General features: G+C 51.4%; 1 protein-coding gene across 2 annotated transcripts in view; it reads right to left on the reverse strand.

Moving 5' to 3' along the window:
* Positions 1-20,212, reverse strand: part of DSP (desmoplakin) — a 47,719-nt gene that overhangs the window by 19,244 nt on the left and 8,263 nt on the right. For both annotated transcript variants that reach the window (XM_089333442.1, XM_051855854.3), the window contains exons 2-12: positions 15,333-15,435; positions 11,885-12,033; positions 10,656-10,830; positions 7,300-7,428; positions 6,219-6,269; positions 5,070-5,231; positions 4,239-4,343; positions 3,101-3,196; positions 2,609-2,734; positions 1,629-1,781; positions 140-294 (exon numbers count right to left, since the gene is read on the reverse strand). In XM_089333442.1, coding sequence (XP_089189568.1) covers positions 140-294; positions 1,629-1,781; positions 2,609-2,734; positions 3,101-3,196; positions 4,239-4,343; positions 5,070-5,231; positions 6,219-6,269; positions 7,300-7,428; positions 10,656-10,830; positions 11,885-12,033; positions 15,333-15,435 — 1,404 coding nt within the window. The remainder of the gene's footprint in view (positions 1-139; positions 295-1,628; positions 1,782-2,608; positions 2,735-3,100; positions 3,197-4,238; positions 4,344-5,069; positions 5,232-6,218; positions 6,270-7,299; positions 7,429-10,655; positions 10,831-11,884; positions 12,034-15,332; positions 15,436-20,212) is intronic.

A 20,212-nucleotide genomic window follows, 5' to 3' on the forward strand; every position in this document is an offset into this window, starting at 1 on the left:
GGGATCAGGGCAGAGCTGGGACTTGCACACAGGCATTCCAATGGCACCTTAACCTCTGCAGCAAATGTCCGCCCCCTGCAACCATCTAAATTTCCTCCCGCCCTTCACACCACGGCTACGGAGAGCGCCGCCAACGTACTTGCCAGACAGGTCCACGGCCAGCGGGTTTGGGGGAGGAATGATGAGCCCGACGGAAGGCACCAGCATGTCCACGCCGCCGGGGCCCGTCACGTGCCACTTGCTGCGCTCGTGGTTGTCCTTAAGGATGCACTCGTCCCCTTTGTGCACGACTTTCTGGAAGGCAAGCAGCCTGCGGGTCAGCCGTGTTCGCGGGTGCACGCGTCGGGATTTATTTTTCTTTTCTCAGAGGAAGAAACAGAGATGAACACGTGCCAACTGCCGGCTGCTGGCTGCACAACCCAGCGACTCCGATGGTTTAATAACACACGTGAGGCTGAGAGGTGCGGGAAGAGAGCCGCCTTTTACTGAATTAGGAGAAGCGTTTTGCAAAGAAATCAGAGGGGATCTACGAGTAAAGGGGAGATCCTTCCACAGAGCAAGCCTCCTCCAAGCCTGTTGCTTTTTCTGCGAATTAAACATATCCGGCTCCAGTGAGTCTCACTCATTTGCTCTAAAATTTTAAAATCAAAACCAAAACATTCTGGTATGGGTCTCCAGAAAAACAACTTTCTAAAAGTTAACTCCAGCACGAGATAGCTTCCTCCAGCGGCGACCTGAACCTTGGCGACCGTCTTCGCTCATAGACTGCACCAAGCCTGCCTGCGGAGTATTTTTTTTTTTTTTTGCCTGCGGAGTATTTTTATTTCCGTTTCAGCTAACTTCTTACTCATCCTTCTCCTTCCATGCGACTTCTGACAATATTTCCGCCCAGTACGATAGATTCCATTGTTTTCTAAAGTTGATCTTTATTGCTTTATAAAACGTTTATCTAACGAACAGATCACATTTTATATTTCTGAGTTCTCCCTGATTTAACAGGCGCTGTGCAAACCATGTAATTCCTAGAAACCGGTTTCCTTCTTTACAAAATGCATGAGTTTCCCACAGAGGCTGCGGAATCGGTGGGCGTGGCTACTGTCTGGGTTCTAACGACACGCACTGCCCCGTGACCACGTCATTCCTCGTCTCTTTTGTCAGACAGGTAAAGGTAAGGGTGACCACAGGCACAGACGCTGGATAAGCAAGAAGAAAGAAGTATTAAGCTTTCCAAAGAATGTTTTTTGGAGCTCATAAAGCAACTGTGCTAATGATTCAGAATGGTTTACTACTTCATCTATAAAAGACAAGACACAGACTCTGTTGCTTATGGTCACCTGGGGTAAATCCAGCTCTCTTGATTCACAAGAATCTGTAGGTAAGGGATGGGGAACGTCAACCCACAGGCTGTATAAAGCCCCCCAAAACCTTAGGCTCTGGCCCTGCCAAGAGAGTCCACAGGCTGGACTATCAGTGAATCTGCAGCAGGCTCACTTTTAGGTTAATAGCTGTGTACGGCCCGTGAATGATGTTATAAATACCCAGACGGCCCTGGGCAGAGAAGAGGCGCCCCACTCCCGCTATGTCAAGCAGGGGGCAACTTCTGCATCACCCTGAACCGCTGAGCGCACCTGGTCTTGTTTGTAGTCACAGAGAGCCCTGAGGATAATGGGTTTGTTGCTCCTGTAGTCTGGGTTGCGTGGTTTCAGCTGCACAATCTTCTTGGACTTGTTCACCAAGTTCTGCACCTGACGCTTGTATTCCAGAATTTTCTCCCGCTCTTTCTGCAATTGCAAAGAAAACCGCAGTTCAATGCCAATGCCCTGGGGATCTTCAAACAGCATTAACGTAGATACTACAACCCTGCAAACTAAGCAGTGCTAGAGTTGCATTACAGGTAAAAAAAAAAAAAAGCCACAACGTTGTCAGCAGGAAATATGAGAACCTTTCCCAGCAGGCCTCTCCAGGAGCTCTGCAGCCATGAATCAAGTGGGCAGAAAGAACAGCCTTGTTTAAAAGGACTACAGCGATAAAGCACGCTTTCCCAGAGGGATTGTCCTGCTAAGTAATCAGTGTTCTCTCCATTGTTGTTCAGAGCCATTTACCCCACACTGAGGCAAAAGGAACTCCCTCTAGTGGTCAAGGACAGAAAGTTCATTTTAAGAAAAGCCACTTAATGGGCTGGCGGCTATGGCGTAGCAGGTACAGCCTGCAGTACCGACAGCCCATATGGGCACTGGTTCGAGTCCCAGCTGCTCCACTTCTGATCCAGCTTTCTGCTATGGCCTGGGAAAGCAGTAGAAGATGGCCCAAGTCCTTGGGCCCCTGCACTCACATGGGAGACTTGGAAGAAGCTCCTGGCTCCTGGCTATGGATCGGCCCAGCTCTGGCCATTGTGGCCATTTGGGGAGTGGCCAGCTGATGGAAGATTCTCTTTCTCTGCCTCTCTGTAACTATGCCTTTCAGATAAATAAATAAATCTTAAAAAAAAAAAAAAAAAGGAAAGCCACTTAAATACTATGGGGGGGGGAGCCTCCTGCTTGGGCTGTGGGCGGCACGGTGCACTGGTGCCAGTCGGCAGTGTGAGCCGGGCTGGGGAGCGCTGCGATACCTCCAGCTCCTTGATCTGCTCCAGCAGGTGCTGCAAGGGCATCTTCTTGTCACAGGGGTACTTCTTCCTGATGGAGTCCTGAAGGCCCTTCAGGTAGGCTTCGGTCGACTGCGCCTCTTCAAAAAACTGTTGGGGAAGAAAGCAAGGCCCAAGTTCAAAGTGATGATGACGGCAACAGCACTGAGTGGACAAGCAGTGCAATAAACAACATCCTCTGCTGGTTCTGTTCCAACAACTACCGTCCCTAGGTCGCTCTTTGGCAGGTGGCTACAGGGAAAGCTCGGGGTAGGAAGAATTTACATCAGAGACCGCAGGAGACCAAGAGGGACTGGCCATCGGGCTACAAATCTATGCTCCTCTAAAGTGAAACGTGAAAAACAGGATTCACGCGATATTGTCAAGATTTTTTATGTCAGTGCTGTTTAAAACACATTCAAAAGGTAAGGTTGGTGAGACCTCGAAAACAACAAAACTATTATTAAGTATAAACACCTGGAAGTAGGCGGCGTTTTCCTTGAGATGGACATCGATGCACTTGGTGATCTGCAGAATCCAGCTCCACTGCGTCTGGAGAGTGTCCATGTAGGCCTGCAGCAGGGAAGCACCAGCAGGCTCACCCACGAGGCCGGGCAGGGGCTCCGAGGAGCACGCGCCCGGGCAGGCGGGGGAGCCGGAGCGAAGCTCAGGAGAGCCCTTGATCCGATTCCCAGCCAAGCAAACTTTTTTTCTAAAAACGGACAACAGAACTTCCCACCTGCTTGGCTTAGCAGAAGTTAGATTTTCAAATCAGTTTTCAGAAACTGATACCATTAGGAGGAGGGTGCAGCTACTGACCAATCAGAACGAGCCCCGGGGGATGACACCGGGACAGGGTCCCTCTGCTACCGCAAGGGCTACTCCTGGACCGTCGCGGGATCGTGGGGAGACTGGAGGCATCTCCAGGCAGAGGGCTTTGGGGAACTAGGGCAGTGAGTCTCAACCAACTGACATGGAAGTTTCAGTCCAACCAGTATGGCCACATCAGTGCTACCAGCTGAACTAGGCCTTGAGCACGGCCCACAGGTAACAGTCTCTGGCAGAGGCCAACTTGCTACAGTCCAACGGCCACATCCGGTATTTGTAAATAAAGCTTTATTGGAACAAGCCATGCTCATTCATTTACAGACTGTCTAGGGCTGCTTTCGCCACACAGGGGCAGAATCGAGTCACAGGGACAGAGACCAAACGGCCCACAAGTCATCGTATCATAATAAGTAAAACCAGTATTTATTATCTGGGTTTTCCAGAAATGTTTGCCAACCCTGGGCCAGGGGATTGATGCAAAATAGAAGAAAAAACTGGCGCAGCTTTATGATGGAGACTCCTTCAGCTATCTGTGGGGGTGGGAACGTGGGGGCCTGCAGACCACGCAAGGCTCGCAAAGCCACTCGGTCTGCCCTGCCGGCCAAGCGAACGGCAGGTGGGACTCGAAATTCAATAAATCGACAGCAGGCTAATTTTTAAGTTGATAACTGTGTATGGCCCACGAGCGATGTTAAATATCCAAAGGGCCCTTGGCAGGCAAAACATCCCTCGCTCCTGCACCAGAGGGACCGCACTTGACGCGAGGGCCCTTTTCCGCGAAGCCCACCTCGATTTTGTCCGAAGCTGGGTGCTGATTGAGTACAAGCTGGTCACTCTCCTGCTTAAGCTTGTTCAGTTCTTTCTCTTTGACTTCCAGCTGACTCATGCGTATCTGGGAACGAGAGGAAAACACAAACCCTTTACAGGAAGCCACTACTAGGCCTCCATCCCGCCCACGGCAGCTGGAGGAAGACAAACAGGGCTGCGCTTGGACACGAGCAGAGCCACAGACCCATGTGGAGTTGTCCTCGGGAACCAGAGCACCGTTAAGGCTGGGAAGGATGCGTGGGATCCATGTGACGGGGCTGGGACCAGACTCAGACTGGCGGATGCGATGGGGCTGGGACCAGACTCAGACTGGCGGATGCGATGGGGCTGGGACCAGACTCAGACTGGCAGATGTGACAGGGCTGGGACCAGACTGGCAGATGTGATGGGGCTGGGACCAGACTGGCGGATGTGACGGGGCTGGGACCAGACTCAGACTGGCGGATGTGACGGGGCTGGGACCAGACTCAGACTGGCGGATGCGACGGGGCTTGGACCAGACTCAGACTGGCGGATGTGACGGGGCTGGGACCAGACTCAGACTGGCGGATGCGACGGGGCTGGGACCAGACTGGCAGATGCGATGGGGCTGGGACCAGACTGGCGACAAGGCTTGTCCAGGAGCGCGCAGGAGTGACCCAGCTGCAGTGAGTACCGGTTCTGGCTGCAGAGCCAGACCCCGGGCTGTCTGAAGGAGCCAATTCTGACCCCACGTGACCCAGCCCTGCCTTCTGCGATCTTAGCAGCGCTGCAGGCAGGAGAGAGGGGGTCTCGGGAAGCAGGGGCGTACCGAGAAGGCCTCCTGCTTCTGCGCGATGTCGGTGTTCTTGTCGCTCCAGTCGTAGAGCAGCTCCTCCTCCTCGCAGTCGTTGATCCACATGATCTCGCGGGACGTGGCCTGGATGATGCCCTGCAGCTGCCGCAGGTGGTCCATCCTCTCGAAGGACGCTTTCTGCACGGCAGGTCCAAAGGCAGCGTCAGAACGGCACCCAGCAGGGAGCGGCGCCCTCACCAAACGGCCGCCAGAACGGATACCATTAATCACGCACATTCACGGACCACCCCCCGCCCGGGGTGGGAAAGAGACCGCCCCATTTGGGATGAACAAGACGGCAACTTCAGATCCAGTCCAACGTCCTGACCCCAAAGGGTCTGCATTCAGAAACTCGCTGAGGTTCAGTCTTTAGATTTAGACTATGCAGGGGGAAATGGGCTCTTAACCTTCTACCATCTGCTCCCCTCCTAAAACTCGAGATGCTATCAGGCACCAGTCACACCGGCCTCCATGGGAAAACTGCTGTGTCACCAGTAGCCTCGGTGTTTCAACGGTATCAGCGCCAACAAGGAAGTATTCAAAAAGTGAGGATAAGGTGACACAATCGGAAGCAGTCACACAGCATCTCTGCCAGCGGGGGAGTTTACTGCCTAGCAACACAGTAGCCACCTTAGTGTGTCTAAGGGCAACTATGCAACCAAGAAACCGCCCCACAACCCGTTCCTGAGCACATACGCCTGTCGTTAAGAGACACACATGACTGCGTCTCAGGAACAAGTAACTGACAGACGTCTGCGTAAGACAGTGACGACGATGGCCTGGCGACTTATCTCAGGAAAATGAGGGTTTCAGGTTTTTGTTTGTTTTTTGTTTTTTTGTTTGTTTTTTGTTTTTTTTGTTTTGTTTTGTTTTGTTTTTGCTGATATTTCCTCAAAAGAATGCAATTCACAAGCTTTAACTGTGCCCTTTCTAGGACACTTCACTGGAACACAACAGAGCTGGGTGCTGTCTTCAGCAATAAGAAACTAAAATTCATCTGTGAGCAGGGAAGTGCGGGCCCCGCCAGTGTCTCGGCGGGGACCCCCAGCAGGTGCTCGGCACGTACGGGACTGACTGGGTCGACCCTGGCAGACACTACGCGAGGCTGAGAAAGAAGGGGCTTACCAGCAGGTTTTCATACTCCTCCTCCAACTGGTAGATGGCAGACTTCTCACGCTGGAAGATGACAAAAAGCAGGTAGGTGTTTATCCACGCTGTGCCCCTGTGGTTTAGACGCGGCCTTGCTAAAGCCCCCTCTGACAGACGCTGGCCTCTGAGCCTCCCGTACAAACAAGGGTTGGCTCTGTGAACTATTTTATTACACACAGGGCCCTGCTCCCCAGTGGCCAGAAGGCAAAGCCTCAATGACCTGGGAGTGCCAGTACAGTCCTGGTCAGACGCCTAAAGACTCACTTGTGGCCAATTTTTTCACAAGTTTAAAAATACAAGTCAGGATCCCCTGATCTTAGAGAAAGGAGGGAGAATGTTGGTCAGATACTAGGTGGACAGGAGTAAGGTTTTATATATATATATATGGAAGAAATGAGAGTAGCTTTAACACCAAAGTAACTGGGAGACTAACCCAAGGGAACTTCAAAAAGCCCATGGAAAACGCAATTACTTTATAATACATTTATTTTGGTGCCAAAGCATTTTTGAAATCCATGTCTGCAAAGAGTCTTCCAGAAGAAGACGCAGACGAGGCAAATAGATCTCAAAACATCTGCCCCAAACAAACGTCTTCTTTCATGCTACTTTCCCAAGCACTTCACAGCACAGCCTGTCATCTCAACCCAGCTCCAGGTCTGATTTTTTTTTTCAGTGCAGGAGAGTGGGGGACAGGATGAGACGGGATTTCTTTCGACAGAAGTCTGTTTTAGACACAAACTATATGACGGTTGTATTTTTTTTTTCCTATGGGAAGAGATGCTCTATTCTTTGTAGAAACAGACGACTACCCCACCAGCACCGACTTACAAAGTGCTGAGAAATGAGCGTTTGTATTACTCCTCCCGGGGTCAACACCATCTCTGGTAGGTCTATGGGATTCCACTTCCCCACTTATAAAATGGGATCCTAAGAAGCTTCCAGTCTCTTGGGAAAGAATGAAGCCCCCAGTGCTTCAGGCAGAATCGCCTGACCTAGAGAACTATACAACCCTTTGCTGCTCTGTCTGGGGCCCCCACAAGGAAACGCTGCAAAGTACCAGGTCGGCCTTGATCTTGTCCAGCTGCCAGCGGTAGTCCCCGATGGCGTTGTGGATGCTCCTGTGGCTGCTGATGTGCTGCTCCACCGAGGCCAGGTCCACGCCCCAGGCCACCATGTCCATCTCCGCCTGCAAAGGGAGAGAGAGAGAGAGGTGCCCTTCGATCCTGCCCCTTGGCATCTGATTCACTTCCCTACAGCATCAGGGGTCAGAGTCCCGAGAGACACCCAGAGCTGTGTTCCGGATAAAAGGAAGGATGTAAATATGAAGTATGTTGGAAGCCAAAGTATTTCTTAAAGGCTGAAGACCCCCAGGCAGCTCATGGGGACTGCTAAATACGTCCCTTGTGTAACCTCGGCCCAAAGGGCCAAGTAAGAAATTTAGAAATGGGATCCTTGAATCCAGGATCATGACTTCAAAGAAGACACCTCAATGTGCATACGCAAGTGCGCCTGTGGAGACTTGTCAGCATGCCTGCACACGTAAATTGTAACAATGAGACATTTCTTCATCAGTCATTTTACACGTTCTCAAAGATCACTGACACAATGCAATCAGGCACCGCCTCCCGAGCTAAACAGCTAACCCCAAGGTGCTTGTCCGTATTTATCCTTTAAATTGTTTCGATAAAAGTAATTGGCTCTAAGAATCCAGCATCTCCCACTGCCTCTCAGAAGGCAAATCTCCCCATGGTCCATTTCAAAGGGACATTACCAAGCGGATTCGAGGTCTTAATTTGAATTAACATCGGTGATATGAAGGCTGTGGATTCATGTTAGTTTTTAAAAATTAAACGGCCAGATTTATTGTCTGAGTCTCAAATTTAAGGACGCCACATGGCAAGAATTCACAGGCCGCACACTGCAGCAAGCCCATGACCTCATCCTTCTGGTGTGTGAGCACATGTCAACTTCCCAATCACCTGTGTCATCTCTCGGACCTGCCAAGGGCAGACAGTCCAGGCTCGGGCTGCCAACACAACACACATTGTTCTAAGCCACATCCATGTTCTCGCGGCCTTGGCAAAGCTTCAGACACGGCAGCCATTTCAGGGTCAGATAACTGGAGGTTACCCAGGACTCCGACCCTGCTTTCCTGCAACTGTCTGGGCTTTAAAACTGAGAGAGCCGGATGCAAGCAGCAGGAAGGCGGCGAGGGGGCCAGGCTGCTGCTCACGCCGCTCGTTACCGGCCAGGTGTGCGGTATCTGTAGGGATCAGGAAAACAAAACCAAAACCCTGGCACGGGAGATGCGAGTGTGCCTCCTGACCGTGCGCCGGGGAAGGGCCTCTCTTATCAGCCGGCCCTGCAGCCGGGTCTCCCGGGAGTGAGTGAAGAATGCAGGCTATGCAAGAGGGCAGAAGGGGAAAGAGGACACGCGCCGCAGAGCACGGCACAGCAGCCAGCTGCAAGTGATCAGGCCGCCGGCCTGCCGGCCTGCCCGCCCCCGAAAGCCCGGCCCCTCCGTGATCTCTGGCAGAAATGACACAGAGCCGAGTCCACGCGAAATTTAAGAACGCTGATGTTCTAACAAAGCTACACCTGGCGTGAATCCAGCGAATGACACACGGTGGGTTGTCCTACGAAGAAATCAGCGGATCGGTTTCACGGCTGATTGGGCTCAAAGGCTGTTCCACCTCCCATCGTGAATCCCGCTGAAGTCATTCAAGCATTCAAGCCCCAACAACGCAAGCCTCGCTCTGACCTCTCCGCTCTCCAGGGGCTGGGGCACCACCCTCTCCCCCACTGCTAACCAGGCAAGACTTGACCGTGCCCTCATGCAGCAATCAATCACACACGGATCTGTGTGCACATCGGGCGTTTGGATGCATGTGTCTTTCTTCAATACTATTCACTGTCAGGACTAAGGAGTGTCAGTTTTTGAACCCTCAGTTTCTGGCATGGAACCAAAGCCCACAAAACCCGCAGGAAATGTGTGTTCAAGGATTCGAGGGCATTTGAAAACATGCAGATGGGTTTGCCTTTCGCACTGATTTTGCACAAGATTTCGGCCACCAGTCTTTGTGAACATGCAAAAAAGTTAACTCAGTGAACGAATTTTTAGTCCCAAAGCCCTGACCACCTAGGGAAGAATTTTAAAGTGACTGACAGTTGTCGGAACCACTGCTGGCTGGTCCCACAAAGCGAGTGCCTTTACAGCCACATCGCGTAACCAATGATCTCTGTTCTCACACACCCACCTCCTCTGAGGGGGTGTGCACTAGCAGGTTTTCATTATAAAATTCCTATCTGCCCAATTAGGGCATACGTCTCTCGCCACCTGTTCATTACAGCGCGTAATTACTACATGACCCCGCACAATAATTGGCATTGGAAATACTCCGTTTAGAAACCCCAGTTCCAGAGAGAGGATCCGCACAGACTTCGGCCGCCATTATTTCACTTCCCTCCCACACCGGGGACCTGACGGTTGCACAATGAGAGGACGGACTGTTCAAAGTATCAGGGAAGCCGCCGACCAGGGAACCCAAACCAGAAGATCCAGTCCGTGCTCCCAGCTCCTCCACTTTGATAACATTTTAAACAAACCACCGCTGTGTGCGTGTGTGTGTGTGTGTGTGTGTGTTTCAAAAATACCGATCCGTATCAGTAACGCGCAATCCTGACAGGTATTTTTATAGTATAGTAATACTGTATATGTCAATAACACGGGTGAGGTCAGGTACCCCTGCAGGACAGTGAAGTTAGTTAGCACAGACACTCCCCCAGCAGATCCGGTGATGAACAGTGAGAGCTGGATATTCAAAACCTACTAATTACATTACACCTGTTAATTATTACCTGTGTGATAAGGTAAGACTACAAAGCAAGGAGGCTGATTCGCTAAGATGCACAGAAAAAAAAAAAGCTGCCTGAAACATTTATTTCAAAGTAGGAGACCACTTTCATATTGTAGAGAAGGGGGCAGAAGCACTGTGGGTTAAGCCGCTGCCTGCTACGCCGCCATCCTACACTGGAAAAGCAGTCCAAGTCCCTTGTGCTCTGCTTCCCATCCAGCTCCCTGCTAATGCCCTGAGAAGGCAGCAGAAGATGGTCCAAGTACCTGGGCCCCTGCCACCTGTGCGCAAGATCTTGATAGAGTTATATGTTCCTGGTTTTAACCTGGCCCGGCCCCAGAATCAGTGTATGGACGTCCTCTCTCTCTTTCTCTAACTGTGCCTTTCAAATAAATTAATAAAATCCTTTTTTTAAAAAATCGCATAGGTGGAAAACTCCAAAAAGCCATCTGCAGGCCAGAACACTCTTGGCGAGGAGAACCGTGGGGCTGACCCATCTCACTCCGACGCAGGCTCGGGGCGGCGGAGCACCAGCACCCGCCCTGTGGCGGCCGCTTACCCTCTGCTGCCGCATCCACCCCAGACACTCGCTGGTGAGGCGCTTGGTGAACTCATCCCACCCGGAGCCGCTCTGACAGGTGTATCCGCCGCCGCCCTTGGAGCTGGCCCTGCGGACTCGGGGGACGCTGATGGCTTTGTAAAGGGCTCGCATTTGCTCCTGGAGCTGCAGCAGCCTGGGAGGAAGAGGAGGATGGATGGTTACAGCCGGGCAGAAGGCAACCTAGGGAACCCAGGGCAAGCCACCCCTTTCCCGAGTCTCCCTGGGTCAACACACAGGTCACTAATGTTTTCTTTGGAGGTTTTTTTTTTTTTCCTTCACTCCACGATGTGAATCTTGATCACATACAAAAATTCAACCTTAGGCAGCTGTTCAAATCCTGAAATATCACGGGATGTTGAATCACCTCTGCTTAACCAGGTGGTGCCTTGTGCTTTCTCCAAGTTTTGTGTTGGGCACTTTCCTAAGGCCCCAGGACCCTGGGTGGCCTGAGAAAAAATTCAGACTACACAGTTCTGCTTTCCAGCCTTCATGTCCAGCCCTGGCAGTCTCACTTTTGGGTTTATTAAATTAAGCTCAACTTGACACTGGACTTACAAAGTCAGATGCTGTGCCAAAGGGCTGTGCAACTCTCTCGGTTAGAGGGATTCCAAGATGAACTGCAAAATCAGACCTAGACGGGGCCGGTGCTGTGATGTAGCAGGTAAAGCCACCACCTGCAGCGCCAGCATCCAAGTGGGCGCCAGTTCGTGTCCCAGCTACTCCACTCCCAGTCGAGCTCCCTGTTAATTGCTTGGGAAAAGCAGCAGGAGATGGCCCAAGTGCTTGGGCCCCTGCACCCATGTGGGAGACCCGGATGAAGCTCCTGGCTCCTGGCTCCAGCTTGCCCAGCGTGTGGCCATCTGAGGAATGAACCAGTGGATAGAAGATCTCTGTCTCTCCCTCTCTTTGTAATTCTTTCAAATAAATAAATAAGTCTTTTTTTAAAAAATGGGAACTGGACTTTCTGAAAGGTGCCTCTCTCTTGGACAGGTCTGTTTAATACTTCGCATGGCAGCTTTGGAGTCTGAAGACAGTGGGAGGGGTCCATCTGTAGGAGAGACCCAAGGCTGGGCGATACCGAGTCCCGGAGCCCTTCCCAGGGAACACTGGGCGTCCTCTAACAGCTGACCGGGCTCCTGGGACTCATTACCGGCAGGTGCGTGGCAGCCCCTCTCGGTGGGCAGTACCTTTTCTGGTAAGCGTCACAGGGCTGGCCCATCTGCCGCATCTCTCGGATCAAGCTGTCGGTGATCTCCATCTGTTCGTTGGCCTGGGCAAAGCACTCATCGAGTTCTCTACTCCGAGCCAGCTGTATTCCATCTCCGTATTTCAGCTCCTGGGAGAAAGAATGCACATGAAGGAACACACACTATGCTGGGAAGAAAACGTTCACGCGTGCTGCTGGAAGCACACGCACAGGATGCTAAGCTTCGCCATGCTCCCATATGTTAGACGGCAGTCATTCACTTAACGCAAACACCACCCATCCAACGGGAATCTCACTGCGCTAAGAACACCACGCTATTTCACCACATAGGGCCCAGCACACACAAGCTGAGCTTCTCTGCATTTTAGGGAAACGTAACTTTGCAGTTCTTAAAAAGAAAGCATCTGGGGTTGGCACTGTGGCATAGCAGGTAAAGCTGCCGCCTGCAACACTGGCATCCCATCTGGGTGCCGATTTTGAGTCCTGGCTGCTCCACTTCCGATCCACCTCCTTGCTAATGTGCCTGGGAAGGCAGTAGAAGATGGCCCAAGTGCTTGGGCCCCTGCACCCACGTGGGAGACATGGAAAATGCTCCTGGCTCCTGGTTTGGCCTGGCCTAGCCCTGGCCATTTTGGTCATTTGGGGAGTGAACCATCGGATGGACGATCTCTCTCTCCCTCCCTCTCTCCATCTCTGTAATTCTGCCTTTCAAACAAAATAAATCTTTTTTTAAAAAGGGGAAGGGCTGGTTTGTGTCCTGGCTGCTCCACTTCCAATCCACCTCCCTGCTAATGAGCCTCAGAAAAGAAGTGGAAGATGGTCTAAGTGTCTGGGCCCCTGCCATCCATGTATGTGGGAGACCTGGATGTAGCCCCCTGGCTCCTGGCTTTGAGGACATCCGGGGAGTGAACTAGCAGAATGAAGATCTCTCTCTATAACTCTACTTGCGAATAAATAATTAAATCTGTAAAAAAAAAAAAAGAAGAAGAAAAGAAAAGAAAAAGGAAGAAAGGAAGTAAGAGAAAGAGAGAGAGAGAAAGAAAGAAAGAGGGAGCCGTTGTGTGGTTAACTGCATTGGGCCACCCGGTGTCTTTAAGTAAGAGGCCACCATGGGGGAAGCCGGGCACACAGACCGTTCTACACTACTTTTGCAACTTCTTGTGAGTTTATAATTATTTAAAAATTAAAAGCTTTAAAACAATAGGAAGCTGTCTCAGTGCCTCAGCGTCACTGACGCTTTCTCTAGAATTTTACCTTCGCTGCTCTCCCTCAGCTCCGGACCAGTAAACCATGGCTGTGCCCAGAAGCATCAGGAGATGGGCTCCTGTGCCCCTCTGGTGTTTTTATTGCATTTCAGTGCACACGGGTAAAATACACTCAGAGTAAGACTCCCTGTAAACCTGCGGAACTGTGGGTAAAACCTACTATGGTCACGACAAGCGTGGCCAGGGCTGGGTGTGTCTGCGTTCAGTGTTGAGCCACTGGTGCCTCCTGGTTTGCCTTATACGGAGCAAGGCAGGCCCCATCTGAGCATTTGGGGGAGCACGCTCCACACCCACACAGCGAGACAACCAGAACTACGGCCCTGCTACTTCGCTGACCCCCAAATGTCTCCTCACCTGGACTAAAGTGAAGTCTATACTCTTACCTGAGCAAAATGAAACAGACGTAAGGATGGTTCCGTTAAGAACTTAAAACGTTAAGATATTCTCCAAATAGAATCCATAAATTTGCGTGGGGAAGACCTCGGTTTCAGATACAGGCTATTTAACAAGTGCTCTGTGACCGTGACATGAACGCTGGCACTAGGGCACCTAGAATTCAATTCCTTAGCTAGAACTGAGACATGCCAGGAAAGGAATAGGAGAGGTGGCTACAGCCCCACCAATCCCTAGTCTGACTTCAGCAATTTCGGAGCAAACGTGAATGCTACCATGTTTTGCTTTTGGTTTTTTTTCTTAAAGATGTATTTATTTATTTGAAAGGCAGTTACAGAGAGAGAGAGAGACAGAGACAGACAGAGACAGATCTTCCATCAGCTGGTTCACTTCCCAAATGTCTGTAACGACAGAGGCTGGGCAGATTAGGAGCCAGGAGCTTCTTCTGGGTCTCCCACGTGGGTGCAGGGGTTCAAGGACTTGGGCCATCACCCACTGCTTTCCCAGGCACATCAGCAGGGAACTGGATCGGAAGTGGAGCAGCCGGGACTCGCATCGCTGCCCTTATGAGATACGGGCATCCGAGGCGGAGGATTCACCTATGTCACAACATCAGTCCCTCTACCATGTTTTAAAACACAGAGTTACTCCGCAAAAATCATAGAACCTGTGTTTTCTAACCCTGACTGAATGACCTGAAGATACCTGCTATCACAGGCCAGCGCCGCAGCTCACTAGGCTAATCCTCCGCCTTGCGGCGCCGGCACACCGGGTTCTAGTCCCGGTCGGGGCGCCGGATTCTGTCCTGGTTGCCCCTCTCCCAGGCCAGCTCTCTGCTGTGGCCCGGGAGTGCAGTGGAGGATGGCCCAAGTGCTTGGGCCCTGCACCCCATGGGAGACCAGGAGAAGCACCTGGCTCCTGCCATCGGATCAGCGCGGTGTGCCAGCCGCGGCAGCCATTGGAGGGTGAACCAACGGCAAAGGAAGACCTTTCTCTCTGTCTCTCTCTCTCACTGTCCACTCTGCCTGTCCAAAAAAAAAAAAAAATCTCTCTCTTTCTCTCTTTTCTCTCCACCACCCTTGCAAAAACAACCAATGGGGCACAAGATAATCCATCCCAGGCCAGTGAAGGGCACACATCAGGTTGCATCTCTAGGAGAGAAAGTACAGCAAAGTCACATCTGTAACAATAAATGTCTGCAACTCCCAAAGGGTGGCCACCTTCAGTACAAACACCTGCTGTGTGTGAACACTGCACACACACTCCACCTAGGCTAAGGAGATACCCATCTGCCAGGGTTTCCATACAGTCTGTCCAGCTGCGAAACTCACGTGGGAATGTAATCCTCGTTATGACACAGACAGAGGTGGGACCTTGCAGAGGTGATTAGTGGGTTGACGGTCATCTTGAGAACGGGTCTACTATAAACGCCAGGGGCCCCACTTCCACCAGCCACACGGCCGTCACCAGACACGTGCTCTTGGCTTTGGACCAGAATCACGAAGCCAAAACCAAACTCTTCCCTGTATAATTTATCAGGTCTGTGGTCTTGTGTGATTAGCCTCAGAGAAGGGACCAAGACAACCTCCCTTTTTTCTAGTCTGTTCTGGAAAAGACCATCTGTACAGGCTGGGGAGGGGCCGGCCTGGGCTGAGCAGCTGACGTCTGGGTTAGGAGCAGGACTCGGTGCTAACCCAGGACCCGGGGGGGTGTGTAGGGGAGAGCGGTGGCTGGGTGTGTGTGGTGGGGGGAACAAGACAGCGAGCTTACGGGCTGCACGATGAGCTCCGCCCGCATCAAGCAGTCCGAGCAGTTCTGCAGAAGCTCCTGGATGGTGTTCTGGTTCTGGTGCCTGGACATCGTGCCGGTTTGGCTGCGGAGGCAAACACAAGGAATCCAGGCATGAGATCGCTCTTTTTAAAAAAATTTCCATTTTGAAATAATTCGAAATTTTCAGAAAAGTTGCAAAAAGCTGGACAAAAATACTGCTGACTCTTCACCAGATGCCCAACTGCCCAGTCCTGAGTGCTCTGCCACCCTCGTGTGTAGATTTCATCACTCGGGAATAATCAGGGCCTTTTACCCCCACTATCACAGCATGTGTCCTAGGATGAAGATGCTCCTTCACATAAAACTGCAGCACAACTACCGAAACCGGGGACGGTAAAGTGGATCTCATACCATTTCCTAATCCATAGAACGTTCCCAAAATCCACCAGTCAGGCCCAATAATGTCCCCCACTGCTCCCACCCTGACCCGTAACCCAATTCAGAAATATTCCTCTGCATTGTGAAAAAAGAAAAAAGACAACTCTGGTGAGAACTGGTATCAGCAGAAATAGCACCCCTCCCCCACCCCACAGGGGTCCAGGCAGCCAAGGCCCCCTCTGTGGGGGCCTCACAGTGGCGGCCACACACTGAGCGGGGAGACTTCCCCCAGCAAGTCTGGCTCAGGAAAACCAGAGGAGGGAGAAGCAATGTCTCCAAAAGCATTCTGTGAAACGGCAATGAAACTCACCCACAGGAAAGCCATCAGAGTGAGACAGTGATGGGAAATGGAAACATCTTTCATTCAAAAACAAGCCCCTCTGGCTTTCAGGGTCTGCTCGGGTGGTTAGTTTTGCCCCAAGAAGAGGCTTATTCAGTGCACATTTCTAATGGGGCCATTCCCTGGGAAATGTGTGGTGGGAGCTTTAAAAGCTGTGGCTTAGCCAGTAAAGCAACCACCTGCCGTGCCGACATCCTATTTGGCCATGGTTCTAGTCCCGGCTGCTCCACTTCCGATCCAGCTCTCCAGTATGGCCTGGGAAGGCAGTGGAAATGGCCCATGTGCTTGGGCCCCTGCACCCACATGGGAGACCCAGAAGAAGCTCCTGGCTCCTGGAGGCTTCAGCCTGGCCCAGCTCTGGCCATTGCAGCCATTTGAAGAGTAAAGCAGGGGATGGAAGACCTCTTTCTCTGCCTCTGCCTCTCAGTAGCTCTGCCTTTCATACAAAAATAAAAAAATTTTAAAAAAAAGTACAGTGGCGCTGAAGAAGGATGTTATAGATGGTCCAGAGTCTAAAGATTAAAAAGGTGGTGAGGTTAAGAATACATTCCCTTTTTTTTTTTTTAAGATTTATTTATTTATTTGAAAGACAGAGTGACAGAAAGGGGTGGGGATGGAGGGTATAGGGAGAGGGAAGGAGACAGAGAGAGATTTTCCATCCCAAATGGCCCCACCAGCCAGGGCTGGACCAGGCTGAAGCCAGGAGCCAGGAACTCCATCTAGGTCTCCATACAGGTGGCAGGAACCCAAGCACTTGGGCTATCCTTTGCTACCTTTCCAGGCACATCAGCAGGAAGCTGGATCAGAACTAGAACAGCCAGGATTCGAACCGGTGTCCCAAGTGGCTGCTTAACCCACTGCACCACACCTCGGAACTTGAGACGGTCCTGGTATTTCATCTGTCAAGAGACATTATGCCGGTGCACAGCTTACCAGACGAGTTAAGGTTATCAGATCAGTGCCCAACGAGTGTAAATTCTCACAGATACGCCAGGAGAAGCTGCAGAAACCCCAACCCCTCACCCACAGCCAGCCTGGGCTTGTTTCTGTCTGTCTGGTGGCCGTCTGACTGGACTTTCTCCTGTGCGTGTGTGTGTGTTAAAGAAAGGATTTCACTGTTTAAAGAAAACGTTGGCAACACTGGCTGCATTATGTGTGGACAGGGTGGGATCGCAAGAATGTGGGAACTTCTCCCACGGAGCCTGACTATGCATCATCTCCCCGAGGGAAGCACTTTTTTTTTTTCTTTTGCTACCACCTGTCTGGAGTCCCGCCCTGCAATCCAGGCTCCCCAACAGGTCGGCACTGGCTGGCGGTGGGAGGGGAGGCCAGCCCTCCCCAGGAACCGCTCCCAGAGATGACACCAGTCCTTCAGGCAGGCCTGGGCAACGGGCACCTGAGCCTGCACCCATCAAAACCAGGACAACGCCCCTGCCTCCCAGCCAGTGCACCGGCCTCTTTCTCCCACTCGCAACGAGACCGGCAATCAATCGGGCACAGCTCGTACTGCAGAGACTCCATTTATTGTCCTAACTTGTGCAACATTCCAGCGGGCAGAATCAGAACCTTCCCGGGATACACCTGTTATAAAACAGGAGGCCAGAGAGACAAGGGAAGAAATGACGACACGTGGAGAGCTTGTTGAGCACCCAGTGTGAACAAGGAAATCCAGAAGGTCCCGTGTCCTTACACTGGTTTTCCTTTGGAAGGGGACAGGGGCACCTCTCCCGTGACACGCTTACAACGTCTGTTCAACAGCTTGTCTCCCAGAACGACTGCCACAGAGAATGCCGGTCCCCAGGGGCTGGACGAAAGCGACAGCTCTGAGTACAATGATGGAACGATGTGTGTCAATGCAAGAAACCATCAGAAACTGGGCCGCAGGCTGGAGGCAGATGGGACATATACAGACTCTGTATTAAAATATATTTTTTTATTTAATTTATTTATTTGAGAGGCAAAGAGCTAGACGCTGGTTCACTTCCCAAATGCCCACAGGAGCTGAAGCCGGGTTGGGGCTGAAGCTGGGAGCCAGGAAGCCCATTACTGGAAATGAACCAGGTACCCTGATGGCACTTTATTATAAGGACAACTCTTCTGTAAATCTGCCAGTATCCCAATAAAAATGTATTTGAAAGGATAAAAAAAAAAAGAGGCAGGGAGGTGAAAGTCTTTTGTGAATTAATACACAAAGCGTGCATACAAATTTTTTTTTCTAAATGTTTATTGACTTTCATCTACTTCAAAGGCAGAGCAACAGACAGAAGGGGAAAGAGATCTTTTACCTAGTGGTTCACCTCCCAAGTGCCCACAGCAGCCAGGGCTGGGTCAGGCCAAAGCCAGGAGCCCAGAACTCCATCCGGGTCTCTCACATGGAAGGCAGGGACCTAGGTATTTGAGCCATCCTCTGCTGCCTCCTAGGCGCAGGAGCAAGGAGCTGGATGGGAAGCAGAGCAGCCAGGACCCAAACCAGCCTCCACTACGGAGCCAGCGTCACAGGTGGTAGCCTAACCTGCTGTACCACCACACCCACCCGAGACTTGTTAAAGTGAGTTTATGAGACTAAAGCCATTTGACAACAAAATGTGAAACATACCAGCTTCTTTGTACCAAACTCCCAGAGAGTTACACGACACTTAGGAATAAATTCCATCCATAAAAAGGGGGAGGGGGAGCAATTCTGTGTGAGCTTAAAACACGGCTGGGTGGTCTCTATCTGTTACTCCTTCTTCCTAGTTGGAGAAGACATTCCTTCTGCTAGGGACCAGCTGACACTTCTGGAACAAGGCACCTCGTCCACTGTCCACTTCCCCTCACCCACACGCACCCGAACTTTGAAAACAGTAAGCCACTTCATAGGCCGTTGATAATGCATTTTTAAAAAAGATTTTATTGGCCGGCGCCGTGGCTCAATAGGCTAATCCTCCACCTTGCGGCGCTGGCACACCGGGTTCTAGTCCCGGTTGCCCCTCTTCCAGGCCAGCTCTCTGCTGTGGCCAGGGAGTGCAGTGGAGGATGGCCCAGGTGCTTGGGCCCTGCACCCCATGGGAGACCAGGAAAAGCACCTGGATCCTGGCTCCTGCCATCGGATCAGCGCGGTGCGCCGGCTGCAGCGGCGGCCATTGGAGGGTGAACCAACGGCAAAGGAAGACCTTTCTCTCTGTCTCTCTCTCTCACTGTCCACTCTGCCTGTCAAAAAAAAAAAAAAAAAAAAAAGATTTTATTTATTTGAGAGGCAGAGTTACAGACAGAGAAGGGGAGAGAGAGGGCTTCTATCCGCTGGTTCACGGATTAACCAGATTTCATCTCATACATTTGTCCCCTCGTTTCGAGGCGGGATCCTTTCCAGGGCCCCCGGGGGACACCGGGAACTGAAGTTCCTGAACCCTGTATATACTACATTTTTTCCTACACATAGGGACCTACAATAAAGTTTAATTGATAAGTTAGATGAGGCAAGAGGTGCACAGTGGGAGTGCACAGACACTCAGCCCAGCCATCAGGATAACAGCTGAGATGCCCTCAACTCGCATCTGAGTGCTTGGGTTCGAGTCTCGGCTTACGCTCCTGACTCCAGCTCCCTGCTAACGCACAGCCTGAGAGGCAGCAGTGACGCTCAAATGGCTGAGTCACTGCCCCCACGGCGGAGACCAGCTGCCTGCAGCAGCCTGTCCCAGCCCCAGCCGTTGTGGGCATCTGGGGAATGAGCCTGCGGTTGAGAACTGTGTCTTCCTCCCTCTCGAACAAATAAGTTAATACAAATTTAAAAAGAGAGAGAGATGAACAATACTAAAATAGAACAATCACAACAATTTACCATAGTAAAAGTTATTTAAACTCACGCATCATTTATTGCTGGAATTTTCCACTCCTATTTCAGCCCATGAAACCACGGATAAGGCGCAGACTACTGAACACAGGTAAAGACTTTGTCTGATCCGGAGGGCAAGACCCAATTCTATCTCTCAGCTGTAACGACCCCCACTTCAACCTGAGGTGTGCCAAGATCACCCTTTGGCCAGAGAGGGAACCAGACAGACACCTTGCAAATGGCTCAGGCCACCAAAAAGGACAGACTGGGGCCAACCGGGGTTCAGTGGCT

The sequence above is a fragment of the Oryctolagus cuniculus genome, chromosome 5 (assembly GCF_051225735.1).
Source record: "Oryctolagus cuniculus isolate XC-2025 breed Fujian yellow rabbit chromosome 5, ASM5122573v1, whole genome shotgun sequence".
NCBI lineage: Eukaryota > Metazoa > Chordata > Mammalia > Lagomorpha > Leporidae > Oryctolagus > Oryctolagus cuniculus.